The sequence below is a fragment of the Oryctolagus cuniculus genome, chromosome 5, assembly GCF_051225735.1.
Source record: "Oryctolagus cuniculus isolate XC-2025 breed Fujian yellow rabbit chromosome 5, ASM5122573v1, whole genome shotgun sequence".
NCBI classification, from domain to species: domain Eukaryota; kingdom Metazoa; phylum Chordata; class Mammalia; order Lagomorpha; family Leporidae; genus Oryctolagus; species Oryctolagus cuniculus.
Genome location: NC_142871.1, coordinates 96,389,291 through 96,411,036, shown reverse-complemented (window position 1 = coordinate 96,411,036; position 21,746 = coordinate 96,389,291). Strand labels below are relative to the sequence as shown.

Genomic DNA, 21,746 nt, shown 5'->3' with positions numbered 1-21,746 from the left:
AGGGAGGAAGTATCACATGGCAAGCCAGGAAGCAGAGACATGGGGTCCCACTCAGCCATTATAACCTACCTTCTTGCAAGAATTATCTTCCAAGGATGCATTCCTAATAATCTAAAGATCTCCCACTAGGCCCACCTCCTAAAAGCCATAATTGCATTAAGTTTCCATCCTGTTAAAAACTGATGGTTTGGGAGTTTAAACATCTGCATGAGTTCAAGAGCCAAACCATTGCATATAAGTTCTTAATATTTTACAGGAAGTTGAAGGAAAGTTTTAATATCTTTCATTTAAAAAGTTAGAATGTAAAATCACTAGTTTAAAATTTTTTTAAAGATTATTTAGTTGAAAGGCAGAAGTACAGAGAGATTTTCCTTCTGCAGGCTCACTTACCAAATGGCTACAATGACTGGGGCTGCGCCAGGCCAAAGCCAAGAGCCTGGAGCCCCATCCAGGCCTCCCACATGGTTGTCAGGGACCCAAGCACTTGAGCCATAGTTACTGCTTTCCCAGACACATTATCAGGGAGCTGGATTGGAAGTGGAGCAGCTGAGACTGGAACCGGGGCTCATATGGGATGCAGGCTTCACGGGCAGTAGCTTAACCTGCTGCATCACCATGCTGGCCCCTAATTATTTATTTTTTAAAAGAAGCAAAACTCGTTTGGAGGGTCCCTTTATTTTTATGTGTGTATGTTATGTATATGCTGAAAGGCACATGGAAAGTATTTATAACCAAGCTTTTCAGAACTTGAGAGCAGTTTATGACAAAAATTTAGTGTAAGCGCACCACTAGATGGAGATATTTCCTTGTGAACAGAAAAAAACCTTGGTTCAAATCACATGGTAATGGCAATTCTAATTGTTAGATTTTATTTAGCTGAAAACAAAGATAAGGAAGGAAAAGGGTGTGTTAAATTGTCTTCACACTTTTTCTAGAAAGTCATCATTTTGTGAAGCTCAAAATTTTGAATTGTACATGAAAGTGTATTACTTGTTAATTGAACCAAATAGGCTCATGCAAACAAAATGTATTATAATTGTTAAACTGTTGGATTTGGTCCCAGTATTTTTACTCTTTATGGACATTTCATTGTAATTAGAATATTTTAGCCCTGCCATGGCTTTTGTAAATGTATTCTCAGTTCAGTTGGGACCTGTTCCTTCTGCCTGTGTTACATTGGAGTGGCTGGAACCCCTTATTAAGTGTAGCTGCCTAGCAGCGAGGCCAAGCTCTTAAATGAACCTTACAGATGCCACCCCTGATGTCTGTGAGGAAGCACTGCAGTTGGCAGAGCTGAATTTATCATGGCCAAAGTTCATTCCTAAGGGACTTGTTAATGCAGCCCTTATTGGTACTCATTGCCAAAGTTTGTATTTAAGCATTTGAAAAATTAAGCTATGTCCAGTGTCAGTTCCACACACTGTGTACTGCCATCTGGCTCAGACGTGGACTTCTTCCTCAGAAAGGTGTACCTCTTCCAGGGTGAGTAGTCTCTGAGAGAGTGGGCCATTTAGGACCTTTAGTGTGAATGAGGAGTTCCCTAAGATTTTTAAGTTAAGTAGAATTAGCTCCACAGTAGGACCTGTGTTAAGTAGTGGGAAGATATCCAAGCTATTGTGACTTAAAAGGCAGAAGAGTTAGTTCTGCAGTGGGACCCACAGCCCTTAAGGGTGGTATTCTCCCCTTTGGAATGCCCTTGGAAGTCCTGTCAACTCTCTTCAAGGAGGCATTCTTTGACTGTAGGGTCCTCTTGAGCTCGTTCTTGCTGCCCCCTTATGTTTATTTTATACCCAGTACTATTAGCATTAGCACAAAAGTATGAGTGATGTTCCATATAGGTGTTTTCCTCTTTGACAGTTTAATCTTACTCCGTGAGCTATAACTAAAACTTTTGAATACTTACGGAATCATTTCTGTAGTAAAATTAGAACTCTGAAGTAAATTGCTTCTTAATATGTAGTGTAAAAATGTTGTTCTTAAGTTCTGTGGTATATTTTTTTAAAGTATGAATGGATTATTCTGTATTGAACAATTTTAAGTTACTTTTCCAGCTTGGATTCCTATCCGGTAACTTCTAAGTAAGAACTATTTTCCATGTAACTATTTTCCACATATATGTTTTAAAATATAATCCAAACATATGATACTTGAGAGAAAGTGATGGTTCCAAATTATATGAGATTATAAAGTAATAACCAAATTCTTAAAAAATAAATCTCACAGTGCATGAACATTCCAATCTAGATGTAATATGCTTACTCTTTAATTTTTACTGAATGCCTTTAATGCATTCTTCCCTAATCATTTTAATGATTTGAAAATGTATTAAAAATTAAAATGATCTCACATGTTGATGAAAAAAATTGAATTTTCCAAATCAATGAGTAAAATAACTAAAACACAAATTTGCACAATCCCAGATTTTCACAATTCCAAGTTGGTTGTGATAGTAACTAAAATATATTCTCTTCACAGAAATGATGGCACAAGATCAAAAATGACACCGTATGTGGATATATTATATTATGTATAATATAAATATATTATATCCTAATATGGATGTAGTAGGGGAGTAGTTTCCTTATTGTATTAAGTTTTTAAAAGGTTTAGTTTGTAACATGTTCCATATACTTAGTAATACAATTCTCAGAATACAATATAATGATACTCCCTTCCTTTTTCCCTCCCTCCTCAACCCTTCTTCCCTCTCCCTTTCTCTCTTTTTAATTTTTGAGAACACATATTTTAAATTTACATTATAGTAAAGACAGGCTTAATGCTTCACCAAAAAAAGAAGTCTAACAAGTACAAACCAGAAGACCCTAGTTCAGTGGGAAATAGGCAATGGCGATAAACAGTAGTTGAATGGAAAAATGACCATTTCACCCATACACAGTAAATTTTAAAGTAATGACAAATCATTAAAATTATAGTGGTATAACATTCTTAACCATTGGTTTGACAGAGGTATAAAACAAAGTTTTACAAAACTGTGTTTTAAATTTTTGTCTTTATTAAAAGAGAATTAGATAAATCATCATTTCTTCACCTTTTTCTTGCTGTGGAAAAATACCCATTTTGTTTTAAGTGTTTTTAAGTTTCCCTTACATCCTATCTTTAGAAGCAGGTGTGCACATATAAATAAGAATAAGGGAAATACTTAGTTTTTGGCATTTAGGGTAGTTCATTCTAGAAATACCTAAACTAGGTCATAATCTCCAGCTACATGCATGGATTTCAAGTTTTTTTGCACCAGAAATCCCCTTATCTTTTAATTCCATTTTTCCACAATCTTTTGAAGTACCTGCTCTATGTAATGCTAATTTTAGTGATAATGTATCTTTTTGTAGGAAAATTTCTCTGCAGAGAATCCTAGTAACATGAATTAAAAAATACATTTTGTATATATTTTGCACATATTTGATTTTTGCATATAAAATTTGTATGTGATATGTGTATATTTATATGCACTTTTGAAGTATATGTAGTCTGAATTTTAACACCTTTAAAGGATGGCAACTGTAGCCTTTATAGTTGTTATTGACTCTGTTAGGATCCTATACCAAAACAAATGTTTTGAAAAATGATGCAGCCTACATAAATAATTCTCTCCAAGTATCACATGTAAAAGAGGAAAAAAAGGGTAACATTTATAATAAAATATGTTAATTTATTTTAATGTGAAAGTATTTGACATCACTGCAGCAGGAGACATAATCAAGTAATCCCATTTTGACTTATGCAGAGAATCACCATGAATGCTGCAGCTACAAAAGCAAATTCTAAGAATATTGTAGCAAGCACACAAATGCCATGAAATTATAAATTGTCCTTTGTAAAGTTCTACACAGATTGTACACAGTGCAATGTCCTCTCCATTACAACGTATTTGCATCACTAGAAAAATTCTGTAGATAAGGAAGCCATTTAAAAATATGTTGTTTACATGTAAAATATGTTTTACGTGTAAAATGGATATTTGTATTTGAGGGTACTTCAGAAAGTACATGGAAAATGTGTATTGGAAAAAAAAGCTGCATGAATTTAAAAATTTTTTGTACCAAACTTATCTTTTAATTCCATTTTTCAAGAACTTTTTGGACACTTGTATGTGTGTTTTACCTGTTTGGTGGACATGTTCAAGTTACACTTAAAGTATCTCTATTATTGCCCTGCATTAGAATAATTGCTTCATTAGTTACTATTTGAACTTGTGTATTTAGCCTTGCAACCAATATCTAAAGGTGAAAGTAAGATCATTTTCATGTAATTTAGTAAAATCAGAAGAAAAAAACATCTAGTGAATTTGGTGAAGTGTATTTGGTATAGATTAAGTGTATCTTGATGTGGGCTCAAATATGATAATGACTCAGTGGAGACTGCCATACAGTGCAGTATCAAAGCATACAAAGAAATCTATATGACCAACTGAGCAGGTGTCAAGAACTGTTAAAGGCCATGAGCTCCCTGCCGTGGGAAAAGAAATGAAGGAAGTTTTAGGAGAAAGAGGTGATAAAACAACCATGCTCTGGATACTGAGACAGAAATCTCAAGGTGGGGTGATAATAGAATTAAAAATACCTACCAAAGTCTTGCTAAGTTTGGAAGAAAATTCTGAGAAACTACTAACTTAAAGAAAGAATGATAAATGTATTTTTCAAAAGGTAATTTTATTATATTTGTTTATTGTTATGAAAGACTGCTTTTTCTCTAAACTATGCTTGCTTGGATAGCCTCCACCCCCATCAGTAATTAATTGTAGCCAATGTTCATGACAAGGAAAGAATACAGGAGTCCTCCACTTTTAAAGTCTGAATCTTGGTGGGCAGGAAACTGCCTGAAGCTAATATATCAATCATGTTTTCTTACGGCTTTTACTGATTTGTAAGGTTTTGAAGTTGCCAGAATCTGATGAATAAAATGAGTGGGAAATGATTAATTATGAAGCAAAAGAGCAAAGGGCAGGAAAATAAAGTTAGCAAAGGGTGGATGAACAAGAGGAAGCTTCCATCCCATTCCACCAAGTTAAACAAATGTTGAGAAAAGTTACACTCTCCTGGGTAATAAATATGGGTTTCTACCTTTGAGAAATGTTTATCCTTGGAAGGTCACAACACTTCAAATCTTTCATATGACGATTGTTTGTGTAGATACTCTGTTTTTGCAAAAAGCATGCTTTGATTTAGAATTTCTGAGTTTTGAATATATCAGATTCTTAAACTCTGACATTGTAGAATTCATCACCTTGGTTTACTGTAATGCTTTATTTAATTAATATTTGCTAAGCAACTCTAGTGCAAAAATCCTCATATAAAATCTGTGTCCTGCCAAGTTTCCTCAATGCATTTAGAATATGCTATTTGTATTCTGTACATAAAAATACCACAAGAGTGTGACTTTTATGCAATTTTATCTTAAAGTTCTTATATAAAAATGGATGTGTATTGAGATGACTTTAATTGGATTTTTAAAAAATGGTGCTGTGTTTAATGGCTAGGTTTACTGAGTACATCACAGGCCTTTATAAAGTAAAAACAATATAAATTTTAAATTATATTTTTAGGTAATTTATAAAGTGTATCGTTTTCTGAATATAACAATTTTATTAGAAAGTTTACATGGTATTTATATAACTCTGTTCTATTATTTATTTTTCTTATAGGGAACAAATGGCCAAAGAAATGTCAGAAATTTTGAGTAGGTTAGTTCAGTGTAATTTGGGGAAATAAGTGTTCATCTCATAATCATGCTTTTAAGTTACCTTTGATTATTTGGACTAGAACCTGTTCTGTGACTAGCCCACTCTTTTTAAGTTTTGTGTACAAGGAATGTCACTTTCCCTTTATTCCACCTCAACACAGATAAAGATAAAAAGTGATATTCCCTAAATCAGTGTTTGTCAGTGGGAATACCATTGGCATTTTGGATGGGAAAATTCCTTTTTGGGGATAATTCCCAGTTTAATCATTTGCCTCCACCAATTCAGGGGGATCTTTCCCCTCATTGTAACAGAATGTATACTTTGAAACTCCCAATGTTGGTGCTGTGCCTCATTTGGGAACCACTGCTCCTGCTTGAAGGGGAGTAGAGGAAGAGTGTGGCTCCTGAGGAGCTCTGCACTATGCCACTGGTTCAAAACCACTGGTGCAAATTGAGCCACCAGAGGATACAGCCTGAGCAGGATCTGGTCCACTCCCTTTATCAGTTGATATGAATGGGTAACATCTGAACTCTCGATTTTGAAGTTAACACAATTGATTAAAATACTAAATTAATATATATTTTTAAATCAAGTCAGTTTTGCTACTACCTTACTATGTTGTTTAAGTGATTGTCTTTATAACAAGTCTAAATCATCAGTAAATTTCATCTTTATTTTACTGTTTTAATAACTCCAGTGATCAGGAGTGAGGGCAGCATTTAAACTTCTTCCGGGGCTGAGTATGTTTCTCAGCGGGTACAGTTTTGTTTAAGGTAGTGTGACTGAGAGGTTGATGATATTAAAACCATAGATTGGGCAATAATAATTTGAATTCAGTGTGCTGCATTTTTTAAAGGTATCAAGACACGTATACTTTGACAATCTGACAAGTATGAAAATTCCTTCTATCTTTCAAAAGAAAAAACAGCAACAGTAATACTCGTAATAATTTTCAGCTCCCCTCCTAGAAAAGACTTCCAGAAGAGCTAGGAAAAAAAGACAATTGCTGCTGTTGTTATTATTGTTAGCTTATGGACTGGTGCTTTAGGGATGAAGAAAAGAAACAGTATTTGAATAAGTGTTACAGCCTAATTTATCATGAAGGGTAATAGAGAGAGGCCTTGCTGACACACAGCTGGTTCTTTCTGTGCAAAGCAATTAAGAACAAAAAATTACATGGAAAATTGCCACACAGCTTATGAAAAGTATAGACTTCCCAAGAAACCTACAAAGAGTTTAACCATAAAATACAGGAAGAACTAAATGACCACACATTATTCTTCAGCCAGTTTTATACATAAGCAGCAATCACCATGTCAAACAATTTTAAGGGTGAAGCATGCTGTTTCTTGTTCTTTAAAATGAAAGCATTCATAAGCCTTTTAAAGAGGCAGAGGCACCGTACTTATTCCATTGTTTAGCTTATTATTGACAGAATAATTTCCTTCACTTGAGAAAGAAGGTAACATTGCTTCAGACAGCATTTTTCAATAACAGCAGTCTTAAGTTATCTGTATCTTGTCTTTTGCAAGGATTGTTTTTATCTTTCGAAATGTGAAATGATGAGAAAACCTGTGCTTATTTTGGGGTATTAGACCTTAATTCTCTCTCTTTAGGAGGAGATATTTTCTAAGTAGTACATGATAAAGAAGAATCTTGTGTGATATGCAAGAAGCGATATTTTAGCTCTTTAATATTTAATGATTTTAGTACTAATGCCATCTTTTCAGGTTCTTGAAAGCTGATATGTTTTGGCCGGTGCCGCGGCTCACTAGGCTAATCTTCCGCCTAGCGGCGCCGGCACACCGGGTTCTAGTCCCGGTTGGGGCGTGGGATTCTGTCCCGGTTGCCCCTCTTCCAGGCCAGCTCTCTGCTGTGGCCAGGGAGTGCAGTGGAGGATGGCCCAGGTGCTTGGGCCCTGCACCCCATGGGAGACAAGGAAAAGCACCTGGCTCCTGGCTCCTGCCATCGGATCAGCGCAGTGCGCTAGCCGCAGCGCGCCAGCCGCGGCGGCCATTGGAGGGTGAACCAACGGAAAAAGGAAGACCTTTCTTTCTGTCTCTCTCTCTCTCTCACTGTCCACTCTGCCTGTCAAAAAAAAAAAAAAAAAAAAAAAAAAAAAAAAAAAAGCTGATATGTTTAAACTCTTCCTTTTTACATTGAACTTTATTCTGAGTTTCTGCTATGTGCAAGTGTATTCCTTGGCTGAAAAATAATATACATTATTATAGAGAAAAGACCTTTCTTTCTGTCTCTCTCTCTCTCTCACTGTCCACTCTGCCTGTCAAAAAAAAAAAAAAAAGAAAGCTGATATGTTTAAACTCTTCCTTTTTACATTGAACTTTATTCTGAGTTTCTGCTATGTGCAAGTGTATTCCTTGGCTGAAAAATAATATACATTATTATAGAGAAAAGACCTTTCTTTCTGTCTCTCTCTCTCTCTCACTGTCCACTCTGCCTGTCAAAAAAAAAAAAAAAAAAGAAAGCTGATATGTTTAAACTCTTCCTTTTTACATTGAACTTTATTCTGAGTTTCTGCTATGTGCAAGTGTATTCCTTGGCTGAAAAATAATATACATTATTATAGAGAAAAGAAACATTGCCCACATTTTCTGATTGAAGATCTCAAATCATGTGCATGAACATAAATGAAATGCTGAATTTGTCCCATTTTATTGAGTGCTTTAGATTTTCTTTCTTTCCTCTTTCCCCGTGGAAATGTTTCTACTAAATAGTGCAAGATACAACACTGTGTCCTCTGAAATTTGCCCTTCTGTTTCTTCCTGTAGTGTACCAGTTGTCATGTTATTATTCACTGAACATGAGAGTGTGGTTTAGTCTGTTCACAGACTTCTCCCACAGTTTCTTATTAACAGTGAAACTTGACATCTAGTAGAGGTTCCAGACCGCAGCAGTTCCTTTAGCTCGTCTTTAATGACTCCAATGCACCGAGTTGCAGTTCAGCCACTCACCCGTGCAGCTTGTGAAACTCTGGATGTCCAGGGAGTTTATGAACCAATAGGTGTGGATGGAGCTTGATCACCTACGCGCTGAGTGGTTGGCACAGGTGATTGTGCTGTGTGAGCTGATGGTCACAAGCAAACTGTTAGAGTGCTTCTAATGATCTTCCAGGTGTGTTGTTTTGATTTTGAGGAATTTAAAAACTTCAGAGGTCCAAATACCCACGAGAAGAATGTTTAAATTGAAGTATGGGGCAGGTGTATGGTACTAGAATATTGGAATCAAAAGTTCTGATTCAAAACCTAATATGGCTGGGGGCCGCCATTTGTGGCATAGAGTGTTAAGTCATCGGCATCCCATCAGGCTGCCAGTTTCAGTCCCAGCTGCTGCACTTTGATCCAGCTCCCTGCTAATGTGCCTGAGAAAGCAGTAGAAGGTGGCCCAAGTACTCCTACGTAGGAGACCTGGATGAAGCTCTTGGCTTAGGACTGGCCCAGCCCTGGCCATTGCAGCCATTTGGGGAGTGAACCAGTGGGTGAATATCTCTTGTCTCTCTGTTTCTCTCTCTCTCTCTCTCTCTCTCTCTCTCTCTCTCTGTTTCTCTCTCTCTCTGTAACTCTGCCTTTCAAAAGCAAATAAACAAAAAACAACAACAAAACTAATATGGCTATCAAGTAGTGAGATGCAAAATTGTAATTTAATGGGCCAGTTTTGATTATATCCTTCTGAATCTCCTCTGTCAAACATTTAAAAATCACTATACGTTTTTCTGGTACAGTGGTTGTTTGCAGTTCTTAAACTTATATACACTTCCTTACCTTTTTAGTCAGTATTTCATTCATATTTATAAATATGTAAAAATATATAATAATTACAGAGGCCCTGCTGTCCAAGCCACCAAGGCTGCTGCTGGTACCAAGAAACATGATCTTAGTAAGTGGAAATATGCAGAACTACGAGATACTATCAACACTTCTTGTGGTAAGTCCATGAAGAGGGTGAAAAAGCAGGAAGGGTTCATAGTAATGATAAAATAAGAATTCCTAAACTGGTTTGGGAGAAGTGTATTTGTTTTTGTTTTATAGGTTAGCTTACACTCATTTCTTTGTTACTCTTCCCTTGAAATGAATTCCTAGTTTATACTCAAAGCTAGAAGATAGACATGCTTATTAAATTAAATCCATTTTGCCTGTCTATTGCCTAGGTCGGAGAGGAAGAACAAAGAGATTATGGTTTGGGCTATATTAATGACTAGCCCTTCTAATGTTATTCTTAATAAATACCAATATATTTGAATCTTTTGGTTATAAAAAAAGTAAAAATTATGAAAGAGTAATGCAATAGTAATATTTTCTTTTTAAAATGATCTTTCTGCCAGCAAAACAATTAGAGTCAAATACTGTATCCACAGGATTCGACCTAGTTGTATTCTTATTTAAATCAGTGTTTCAGCTCAGGGCTATATGAGTAGGAATGAAAGACCTATACAGAATTCCTTCTCACTGAATATATCTGCATAATTATAAACATTAAATAAGTGTTGTGTATAAGTCTAGCTTGTGGTTGAGCACAATGACCATGTATCCTGTTGTGAAGGTATTTATGGCCTGTACAAGTGATGGAACCTCTCTGATTCAATTTTTGCATCTATAAAAGACTGATTTATTAGTCTAGGATTCTTGTGCAGAACAATTGGTATTAAGACAGCAATAATGTATAAGAAAAAGCATAACAAATATAAATGATACTATAAAATGAATAGTAATCTTAACCTTTGGTTTTGTAATATTAACTTAAAAATAAAAAACTTTGTATCTTTTATGCCACAGAATAAATATTCGGATGAATAAATTTAGATGTTAATTTTTTTTTGGCTCTTTTCTATGTAATCAATAGATATTGAGCTCTTGGCAGCTTGCAGAGAAGAATTTCACAGGAGACTAAAAGTGTATCATGCTTGGAAATCTAAGAACAAGAAGAGAAATACTGAAACAGAGCAGCGTGCTCCAAAGTCTGTTACTGATTATGGTAAAAACAAATCTGTACTTTTAAATGTTCTGAAATATCTGTTTATAAATGCATGTTACTATGATAAGACATTTGGGCGAAGTGTCCCATATAGCATTTCTGTTACTGTAGAACTGTGATCCATTGAACAAAACCATAATGACCTATTTTTATAATATTATTTCTATCGAATATGTCTCTCAAGTCATGTTTCTTAAGATATATTGCATTTACTTCTTAAAACTCTAGAGGTAAGAATCTGCTTGATGAGGCTGTGCAATACTATTCTAAATACATATTTTTCCATACACACACACACACACACATCAAAATCATGTGACAGCACAAAGATTACTATGCATCTTACTGTACATGTGAAATGCAAATGAAAGGGAAAGTCTTCCAGGGGTGGGTGTTTGTTGTAGCAGTTGAAACACTGCTTTGGACACCTGCATCCTACCTTGGAGTGCCTGGGTGAGGCCCAGCTCCATTCCCTATTCTACCTTCCTGCTAATGTGCTAATGTGCACTCTGGAAGATAGCAGTTGTTGAGTCCAGTAGTTAGGTTTCAGCTGCCCCTGTGGGAGGCTTAGATTGAATTGCTGGCTCCCTGCTTCTCTGTGGCCCAGTCCCAGCCATTGCAGGCATTTGGAGAGTAAACCAGCAGATGCACACTCTGTCTCTCTCTCAAATCAAATAAAAATTTAGAAAAAAAAATTTTAGCCTTATAGGTAAAAATGAATATTTTGTATTTATTAAAAAGATCTTATTTAATTTTTATTTTTAAAACTTTCCCTCAGTTTTAAAGGGCATTTCCCTTAACTATGCATATATTGTTATCTTTTTTTATATGTAGACCTAAATACTTTTCTGTTCCACCTAGAATAGGATTGTGGGGTAGAAAAAGAAAGGAATTGGTTAATGCATTCTCCATTAACAATTTAAGTCTTTTGTTTAAAAAATAAAAATGTTTACTGCAAACATAATTTTATAACACTGTGAAAGTACAGCAGTGAAAAATATTACTTTCATTCAGACCAGAGTTTCCTTAGGCCAGGATTGATCCTAAAAATGGATTTTTTACTTTATCGTGCAAAAGGCTTTCTATACTTGAAAATAGTGCAAAATAGATATAACCTAGTAAAAGCATGCACAGGCTTTAACATTAACTGAAAATACCTGTGATATATGAGTGATATATATGAGCTGTCATTTCAATCATTCAGGCAGTAATTGGAATTTTATTTGTTCAACTTTTTTTTTTTTTAAGATTTTGTTTATTTATTTGACAAGTAGAGTTACAGACTGTGAGAGGAAGAGACAGAGAGAAAGGGCTTTCTTCTGTTGGTTTACTCCCCAAATGGCCGCAACAGCCAGAGCTGCGCCAGTGCGAAGCCAGGAGCCAGGAGCTTACCTCCCACGCAGGTGCAGGGGCCCAAGCACTTGGGCCATTCTCCACTGCTTTCCCAGGCCATACCAGGGAGCTGGATTGGAAGTGGAGCAGCCAGGACTAGAACCGGTGCCCATATGGGATTCCGGCACTGCACGCAGAGGATTAACCTACTGCGCCACAGCGCCGGCCCCTCAACTTGCTACTTTTAAACTGGTACAACTTATTAGCGAAGTTTGAATTAATGTCAAGGTGACAGCATATGTAATGGCTTTTTCTTTTTAAAGATGTAATCCAAACATTTGATGGTAGGGTTTAGCGAGACCTGACCCAAGACAACTTAGGGAATGACCTCTTAATTATATTTTGCTTCCCTTACTACCTTCTGAGTTAATAAAAGCAAAGTTCAAGTAAAGTCAATTAAACAGTGGAATTTTAGTGTTTCTGTGCTGTTGCAACAAATACATTGAGTGAGAGCAATATTGCTATTAGTTTGGTAGAAGCCCATGCTGGTGACTGTTCAAGGGATGTTGTCAGTCAAAATATAACAGAAGGGCAGTGAGTGGTCACTTGTAACAGAAATGGCAGGCAAGGGCACAGTCAACACTAGGACTTCCAAGCCTATCTCCAGTTTGAGTTTTTTCTCTGTGAATTGAAGATGACAAGATGAACCCATTACTTGTTCACTTTCTGAGTACTAAGTTCCCATTATGTTACCTTTGTTTAGTGAAAAATAGCAATGGACTTTTTTTTTGTAGCTGTAAATGTTCTAATTGCTCGCTTTAGCCTGATGAAATTTGATTATAATGTTATATCAAAAGTTATCCCTCTGAGTAATTTTACTTCTCAAACAAAAAAAATACTATTGTAATATTTGGCACACACATTCTAAAATAATATATAAGTATTTCTTGTATTTTTAAACCAAATGTCTACACCTTACTCATCCAACTTCACCCAAAAAGGTGTAAAGGATATGTGGCTCATCTTGCTAGGTCAAACACTATTTCAATTCATAATATGTTATTTGGGAAAACAAATGTTTAGGAAAATTTCTCAAGTCTCATCTAGGTAAACAAAAAAACTTAGGAATTTTATGTGCACACCATTTACATATTGTTTAATTTTAGAGAATTTGATTTGAAACATTTTCAGGATAAAACATAGCTTCTGCTCTGAGAACTGCTTACCTTATTTTTCTCTGCCTTTTTTTATTCTCATGTAAAATTCATTCTGATATAAGAGCCCAGCTAAAAAGGAAAATGAAGGGCACCAAGATTCTTAGTAGCTCAGCTGAGAAAATTCTATACTTAAGTGGTTTCCTAATGGGACAGCTAAACAACCTTTAAAGGAACTGCTATGTAGTCTAATATTTAAAGGGATTAGAATTCATTAATGTCAGAAAATAAAACAATGACAACTTATGACTAACAAAAAATGATAGATAATGTTGACTTCGAAGGAAATAGATGAACAAGTCATAGTAAATTCTTTAAAGTGTGAAGCCTCAGATGCTTTTCCTGATGCTGTACTGCATGAGCACGTCTCCCCCAATTACTGCCAATAGTGATTTTCGGAAATAAGTCTTGGAAGAATGGAAGATTATTTACAATTTTTAATAGTATTTAAGTGCTTCTAAAATGGTGATTTTAGTTGTTTTATTTTAGGGCTCCTAAAATAAGAATGGCATGAGTATAAGATTTAGAAACCATTGAAGAAATGAAAACAGATGGAGTGTATGAGAGAAAGTGCTATCAGGTCTATTAAATCACCATTTTTGTTTGGATATCACCATGTCCCAAAATTTAAAATGAAGTATGGTTTAAATTTTGGACCCCTTTCTATGTGCCTCAAACAGAATATCCTACAACGTAATGAATCAAAATATCCCTTCCCTTTTTAATGAGAAAGCAGCACCTAACTTGTAGGTAATTCAGAGATTATTTGGTTTATTGATTAGGGTATTGTTGTTCACCCCTAAATTGATGAGACGACTTTGTAAATTAGAAGAAGGCTCATTTAAAAGTTTTGGCATTTTTATCATTTGTTCAACACCCAAAACCATTTGTTCACAGATTTTGCACCATTTTTGAACAATTCACGTAAGTCAATGGGTGATAACTCATGAGCTAACTGGAAAATGGGTTAAAATACTTTGTAAAGCACTAACTACTATTAAACACTGTTTTGCTACAATTTTAAGTGGAATTGTTGTATGTTAAAATGGTTTATTCCTACTAAGATCTGTTTTAATTTGGGAAGAAAATTTTTAGTTGTATCACTCCAAAATACATATGCAGAATCTAATCTTTTTGAAAATCAAATTACTTGTCTTAAAAATAACTACCATTTTAAACTGTAAGTATACACAATTCTTATTGTAGCAAAACTATCTTAATATAATGGCTCTTCTTTTAGAATAAAGACTAACATTGAGGTGTTGGTTTCAAATACTGTCTTCAAACACTTGGTTGTCTGCATTTCTTTCCAAAGGGATTTGGATTTTGTTTGATAAGGTGCACAGGTTTAATAATGATATTCTTACTGGGAAGAATAGATCATCCTGTTACATTTATGGCTTCCTATGGCATGCATTCTTTGATAATTGAAACATTTTAGGTCACCTTAAAGTACAGTAAGTTTCTTCTAGAAATAGTTAAGCAGTAATGATTTGGATATAAATGTGATACTCATTTATGAACTGGTTGAGTCTTGATTTTTTTAAGTGCTTCTCATATCTCATAAATGTCTGTTTGTGACTTATTTGACACTTTCAAAGATAATGTAGTTGAACGTGAAACAAAGTTTCTTGGAAGATTAGTTTCAGGTTTCCAATGTGTATGTCCTTCTATTTAACTAGATAGATGTTAGCTTCCAGCCTTTCTCATAATAAGTCACTTCTCTCATTAGTGGAGAAAGCTAGTCAGAGAACTTCTGTTTGGTTTTGTAACTTTACTCAAAATACTAAGTTACAGGAGATAGTTATAAAAGAAAAAAGTAGTGTAATTAATGAATGTTAGTATCATAGTAAATTTCCTACCAACTGGACACTAGCAAGGTGAAGGGAAGATTTTTTTTGAATCCTTTTAAAATATTTTAGTTTTGAGTGAAGTGCGCTTTCCTCAAAGTAGACAGTGAGTACCCTGGGAGGATCAGGAACTAAAGATTAAATAGAGCACATGTCTGTTACTATGCTGAAGGTGACACAGCTTTTTAGTCACTAACAAAACTGGGCCTCTTATCCTTTCATAGGCATATTTAGCTGTGCTAATTGCTTTTGACTTTCTCTGGTTTGCAAAGAAATAAATTCAACTTCTGTAAAGCTTGGTGTAAAAAGTAGAATAAGAGTATTTTCATCCTTTCAATATTTGCAAATTCTTTCAAAGGCTGTGTGGCTGTTCTTGATTTTTATATCATATGTACATTATGTAATTTTTCATTGACATACTTAGATTTTCATAGTGAGATTTTAAATTGAGCTGCAGTAAATGGTTGGTCCACTTTTAGAGGTATGAGTATGAAGCATATTAAACAGGCTTACCAAAATTACACTGCCAAAGATGTGAAACCATTGCCCTTGGGAAATGTTTACATTGGCGGATAAAATAAAAACCCAACTGTTCAGTAATGAAAGTTGAACAAGGGAAGAAAGATTGATATGAGTGCAAAGACTAGTACTAACAAAAAAGCAAGGATTTTTCTACTGGCAAGGAGAACCAAATGTTACACACTTTCTACTTATTTCAGTGGATTGAATTTCAAGAGAAATCTGATTTCAGAGTAAGTATCTGGGATAAAGTTCATGCTTAACTGTTTTATAGGTCTTGTTTTGTTTTGTTTTGGTCATGAAATGTCTAAATAGCTGTAATCTCAGCCATTTAAAAATGCCAGAATCGGTTGGCAAAAGAGAAAATTTTTATATGGCTTCCATCTTTGTGGAAAGTGTGTTTTAATTGACACATGTCTATAACCTTTCCAGTTCTAACATTAATGTGTATTTTTTTTTATCATAAAACATCCAATAAGTTATGCTGTAACTTTCATTTAAACACTCAGGAGGAAAGATATAAATTGCATAAAAGAAGTTTGCTTTCCTGCTGTGTGAGTTTCTTGCCGGTTATTGATAGTCATTTGTGGTGATCTTGTAGGATGTACTGTTGTTGCTGTTGGTGGGGGTGGTATGTGTATGTGTTTGTGTGTTTGTAAGGCCTAAGAACATGTTTAGGGAAAGACAGAAAGAAAATATCACACTCTGAATTATATTCATTTAGAGGCAATTAATATTTACATTTTGTTTAAAATTTCCTGGTGAGTCCCTCTTGTTTTCCAAGTTCTTGGTTCATTTTAGGATTAGAGGCTGTGTTCTCTTCCCCGGTGCTGTGGTGTAACTTTCGTTGTTCTGTGTGATAGCTCAGCAGAACCCAGCAGCTCAGCTTCCTGCCAGGCAGCAGGAGATTGAAATGAACCGACAGCAGCGCTTCTTCCGCATCCCGTTCATCCGTCCTGCTGACCAGTACAAAGACCCCCAGAGTAAGAAGAAAGGCTGGTGGTATGCCCATTTCGATGGACCCTGGATTGCCAGGCAAATGGAACTGCATCCTGACAAGCCACCCATCCTTCTTGTGGCTGGTGTGTATGATTCACATGAAAATATGTATATGTATAAACCAAAAAAGGGGTATAAGCCCTCTAAACAAAACATTTTAATATGTAACGTAAGAATTCATTACGTTTCAGAGTTGAGGGATGGAGTTTTGTAGTTCAATCACATTTCCAAGTAATTGAGGACTAACTGATTTATAATGTGAAATGGCTTAGATTAATTATGTCCTTGCAGAGTGCATAAAGAGACTTCTCTGTGTCCTCAGAACCTTTTCACTGGTGTAATTATATCCAGTGATTTGTAATGGCTTCAGGAAGTGTAGCGTTTTTATTAATCCTGATAACTTGCTTTGTCAACTGAAGTGTTTATAAATTTTGGAAGGCTCTTTGATGGGGGACAAACCCAAGTTGCTTCTGGTGAATTTATTTATTAACATTAGATTTCCTCTAATAGAAAGGTAAGTTAGAAAGTTCTCAAGTCTGAGAGAACTGATAGCTATTTCAGTAATATTCACGAGGAATGTTTCTGGGAAGAGAGATGGTAACTTTCTGATGCCTGCTGTATGCAGGTAAAGATGACATGGAGATGTGTGAGCTGAATCTTGAAGAGACCGGCCTGACTCGAAAGCGTGGAGCTGAGATTTTGCCAAGACAGTTTGAAGAAATCTGGGAACGCTGTGGAGGCATCCAGTACCTTCAGAACGCGATTGAGAGCAGACAGGCCAGGCCCACGTATGCGACAGCTATGCTACAGAATCTGTTGAAGTAGATGCTGCACGCTCCCCTGACAACTGGGAGCCCTTGCCACAGTCCTGGGTGGGGTGTGTGCCCGAAAGATGTAACCCTTTCACGATCATGTTAGAATACTTAAACAAAGTGAACAGATTTTATTAATCATTGCCTTTTTGTTAATTTGTTTTAGGTTAATTAAGATTGTGATAGTGAATTTTGGACTTAAAAATCATTTTCCTGTATGCAGCTATGAGTCTTAGGCATCTCATTATTCTAATACTTGTTACACTTGGACAGATTCTGACATTTCTCTTCTTTTGCCAACAGCCTCCTCTAAGTCCATCCTAACTATTCTTTAGGAAAAGAGATTTTTTTTTTTTTAATGTAAGGTACTTGCTTTTTAAGGATGGCACAGTACCATATAACTGGAATAATGAAACCTTAGCTTAAATTTCTGACAAGAATTAAGGCGCTTAAAATGATCAAGGCACTAATGTTTCTGCTCTTAAAAGCTATCTATTTTTCTTTACTAACTTTTTCAAAAATTAATGAAGATTCTGACTTTTTTTCCTCTCTTTTGCATTATGTCTTGGTTTTTGTGAATCTCTCCTACCTAAGTTCTAGAATTCTAGAAAAGCCTTTATGTATCAGATACCTGAGTGTTAGGTGATAAAGGAGGTATTAATGGTATCCCACCCAGATTTGTGTTTCTTCTTGTGCTTTTTATATTCCATGGACAAATCAAAGAAATTCACATTGTTTAAATGTGTAAAAATTTTGAGATATATTTTGTATCTCAAAAAGAAAAGGAAAATAGGTTTTAGGTGGCACTGTGGCATAACTGGACTAACTGAATTAAAATAGTCTCTTCATTAGAATTTTTGTATCAGAATCTTGTCCAAGATGTTTCATACAATTTAAGTTGGTGTTCTGCTTCAGACATCTTTTTTTTTTTTTTTTTTTTTTTTTTTAATTCCTAGTGTCTCTTTTGGGCTTTGAGATTTTGTTAACTGTAGAGCTGTTTTATAAGCTTTATAATTCAAAAGCTCTTGTATTTAGTAATTGCTTGTTTCATGTAACTGATAATTTAAAAAAGTTGTCTTTGTGTGCTGTTAGTTTTGATCAAATGTCAGCGGTTTCAAACCTAATATTTATGAGTTTCATATTAGGAGATTAGGAACAAAATTACATCAAGGAGTTATGTGGGCATAATTCTAAGGAGACTTGTTTTATTCTAGAATAAAATTAGAGAGTAAAATTATTCTCCGCACCTTTCTTTCTAATTTTTAAAGACTCTAACCTTTGAAATGAAACTTCAGTAATTTCTTTTTCCTAGAAAGAATACCTCAGTTAGGAAAAGATTTCCCAGCTGATCAAATTAGTGTCTGTGAACCACAGACACTGTTTTCAGAGCTTCTCTCATCATATGTGTCTTAGTACAAAGATATTTATTTATTATGATGCAAATGATTATTTGTGTTAAAGAAATTAAATAGTCCTGTCTGTGATATTAATTGAGAATGTGAATGTGATTGCTCCCTGGAGGCTGTACTACTGCATTGACTTCCTTGCCCTTGGGTCATTTGGTCCCTGTGATTGGAGACAAGGTGTAGTTACTGAAATAAATGGTCTATTCTCTCTCTTTCATCCCTTGCTTTCATTGTTGTTTTTATTTGTGTAAGATTGGAAAATGATAAGCTTTGTTTTCTCACCAGTAACAAGTAAAGTCTTTTAAAAATTTAATTACTAAATTGATTTTAATGACTTGTTCTCTCAGTACTGTTTCCAGAAATAGTTTTATGAATCCTCTAGATACATTAAAAGGCACTAGATGAGAAATTAATCAAAAAGGTTAAAGTCATTATAATGAGAACTTTACGTTTCAAACAATTTCTAAAGAAATCTGTCATAGCAAAACACCGTTTATAAGCCTGTAGTTTTTGATTCTAATAATTAATAAAATTATAATCTTAAGCCATTTTGTTTCTAATTATGCCACATGGCTGTCCTAGAACTTACCCATTTAAAATAGTCTCCTGAGTTATAATGTTGGCTACCAGGAGATCTGCCCTAATTCAGACACACTTGGAATAACCTACATAGAGTAGCTGTGCATACACACCCAAGTCAGTTTGGTGGAAAAACTTAGATCTCTGTTAGCCTTTTCCAGTAAATTTCCGAAATGGTGTCCTAAAGGATGTTGATGTGGCTGCCTTACCTTGTATCAGACCCATAAAGGCTTAGTGAAAACTGAAGGATTTGAAAGTAAATTAACTCATATTTTATGCAGTCATTTTAATTGAGATTTAAAATTAGAAATTTAAGCCAGGGTACTGAATATGAGAACTAATCTTATCTTAATGCTTGTTTCACTCAGTAGCAGTTCCTTCCATCCTGTATGCTTTGCAGAGGTAGACACACACAAAATACCGAATGTGAGAAGACAAAATGTTTTCACATAAAATTAAATTATAATGCAATTCTTAAATCCACTGACTTGGTTGAGATTTGTAATATGAGCTGTAGTACTCACTGAGAAATGGAAGTTTCTCTAATCTGCTTATGTTAAGAGAACACTAGGTTTTCTTAGTTGTAAAAGTGGAGAGATGGGGCCAGTGCAGTGGCATAAGGGGTAAAGCTGCTGTCTGCAGTGCCAGCATCATATATGGGCACTGGTTCGAGTCCTGGCCGCTCCACCTCTCTTCAGCTCTCTGCTATGGCCTGGAAAAGCAATAGAAGATGGCCCAAGTCCTTGGGCCCCTGCATCCACGTGGGAGACCCAGAAGAAGCTCCACTCTGGCTATCTGGGGAGTGAACTGGGGGATGGAAGACCTCTCTCTCTCTATCTCTTCCTCTGCCTCTCTGTAACTCTGTCTTTCAAATAAATAAATCTTTAAAAAAAGAAAAAGTGGGAAGATGGCAACTTCTCAGAGGATACCATGAATAAGAAATAATCTGGGAGTCCAAACAAAAAAAAAAAGCAATCCATTGCCCTTACCTTCTGCTTTCGTAGTGACTTGTTTTGGCCGTTCTATCCAGTAACACAGTGAACCCATTTGTTTTGCAAACAATAAAGGCAAGATCATCTTAAGTGGAAAATAGGCGGTGCCTGTGGCAGCTGAGACAATGGAAAGCCATTGGCAAGAATAATGAGTATTTATTAATGGTAGGAATTTATTAGATAATTTAAAAGATACTAGCATTCACATGTTATTACTGTGGTTCTCAGGGGATCCAAACATGTGGACCTGAGAGGACTTGAAACAGCTGAATAAATGTTTATTGAATGGAACAATTCCTGTGATGTTCGTGATAGATCTCGTTCCTTTTATGGAAGAGACAACATAAATCCAGAGAGGTCAAGTAATTTGGTTCTAGACTGCAGCAAAGATGTGTGGCTTTGCTTTAAGCATATGTATCAAACAAAGTCAAAACAAGCAGACATTTTTAGTAGCTGCCCGAGGATTTAGGAAAATTTACCCCTGTGCCACTCTGCATCTTCAGTAGGTGTGACAGGTTTTCTCTATTCATCATTTCCCTTAATAACAGGCATTGAGAGTTTGATTTCTCCCAGAAGATACACTGGTAAGGGGGAGGAGATGGCAGAGACTGTCTGACAATGGGAATAGGGACAAGTTGGGGGCAGCAGTTGTGACAAAGAGAAGAGCGGTGGTGGAAAGGAAAAGAAGAAAAGGGAATGAAGCCCTAGGAATCTACACCAAGATGGGAGACACTGGTAAGTTTTTAGGCTACGCAGCACACTCCTAGATCTTTGCTAAGTTTTAGAATGAATTGTATGTAACATAAGAGCAAATCTGTGGTCATTAAAGCTAGCATCAAGGTGCTGGCATTATGGTGCAGTAGGTTAAGCCACCACTTGCCATGCTATCATTCCATATTGGAGTGCTGGTTTGAGTCCTGACCCCTCCACTTCTGATCCAGTTCCTTGCTAATGTAATTGGAAAGGCAGCAGATGATGGCCCAAGTGCTTGGGCCCCTGGCACCCAGTTGAGAGATGCAGATGGGAGTTCCTGGCTCCTGGCTTTGGCCTGCCCCAGCTCTGGCTATTGTGGCCATTTGGGGAGTGAACCAGCAGACACAATCAATCACTCTTTCTCTCTCTCTCCTCCCCCCACATCTCCCCTCCTCCCTAATTGCCTCTCCTCCATGTTCTGCCTTTCAAATACATCTTTTAAAAAAAAACCAACATCAGGATCAACGTGGTTGGTAAATGTAAATGCGTAATATTCGGGGGTGGCACTGCCATAGAAGCCTCATGGAAAAGTAAAGTGTTGATCCTTTCCCAGCCAGAGCCTTCTTACAGCAAGACCACACCTATGACTACAGTTAAATT

At 35.9% G+C, this 21,746-nt stretch overlaps 1 protein-coding gene across 8 annotated transcripts in view; it reads left to right on the top strand.

Moving 5' to 3' along the window:
• The window catches only part of MYO6 (myosin VI), a 173,821-nt gene extending 154,782 nt beyond the window's left edge, over positions 1-19,039 (top strand). For 3 of the 8 annotated variants that reach the window (XM_008263124.5, XM_089332997.1, XM_089332999.1), the window contains 8 exons: positions 2,052-2,078; positions 2,476-2,505; positions 5,663-5,701; positions 9,540-9,643; positions 10,559-10,690; positions 14,134-14,160; positions 16,469-16,687; positions 17,230-19,039. In XM_008263124.5, the coding sequence (XP_008261346.3) occupies positions 2,052-2,078; positions 2,476-2,505; positions 5,663-5,701; positions 9,540-9,643; positions 10,559-10,690; positions 14,134-14,160; positions 16,469-16,687; positions 17,230-17,429 (778 nt within the window). In that variant the 3' untranslated portion in view covers positions 17,430-19,039. The remainder of the gene's footprint in view (positions 1-2,051; positions 2,079-2,475; positions 2,506-5,662; positions 5,702-9,539; positions 9,644-10,558; positions 10,691-14,133; positions 14,161-16,468; positions 16,688-17,229) is intronic. The other 5 variants (XM_008263125.5, XM_008263126.5, XM_002714538.6 and 2 more) reach the window with 5 other exon arrangements.
• Positions 19,040-21,746: the final 2,707 nt, after the last annotated feature.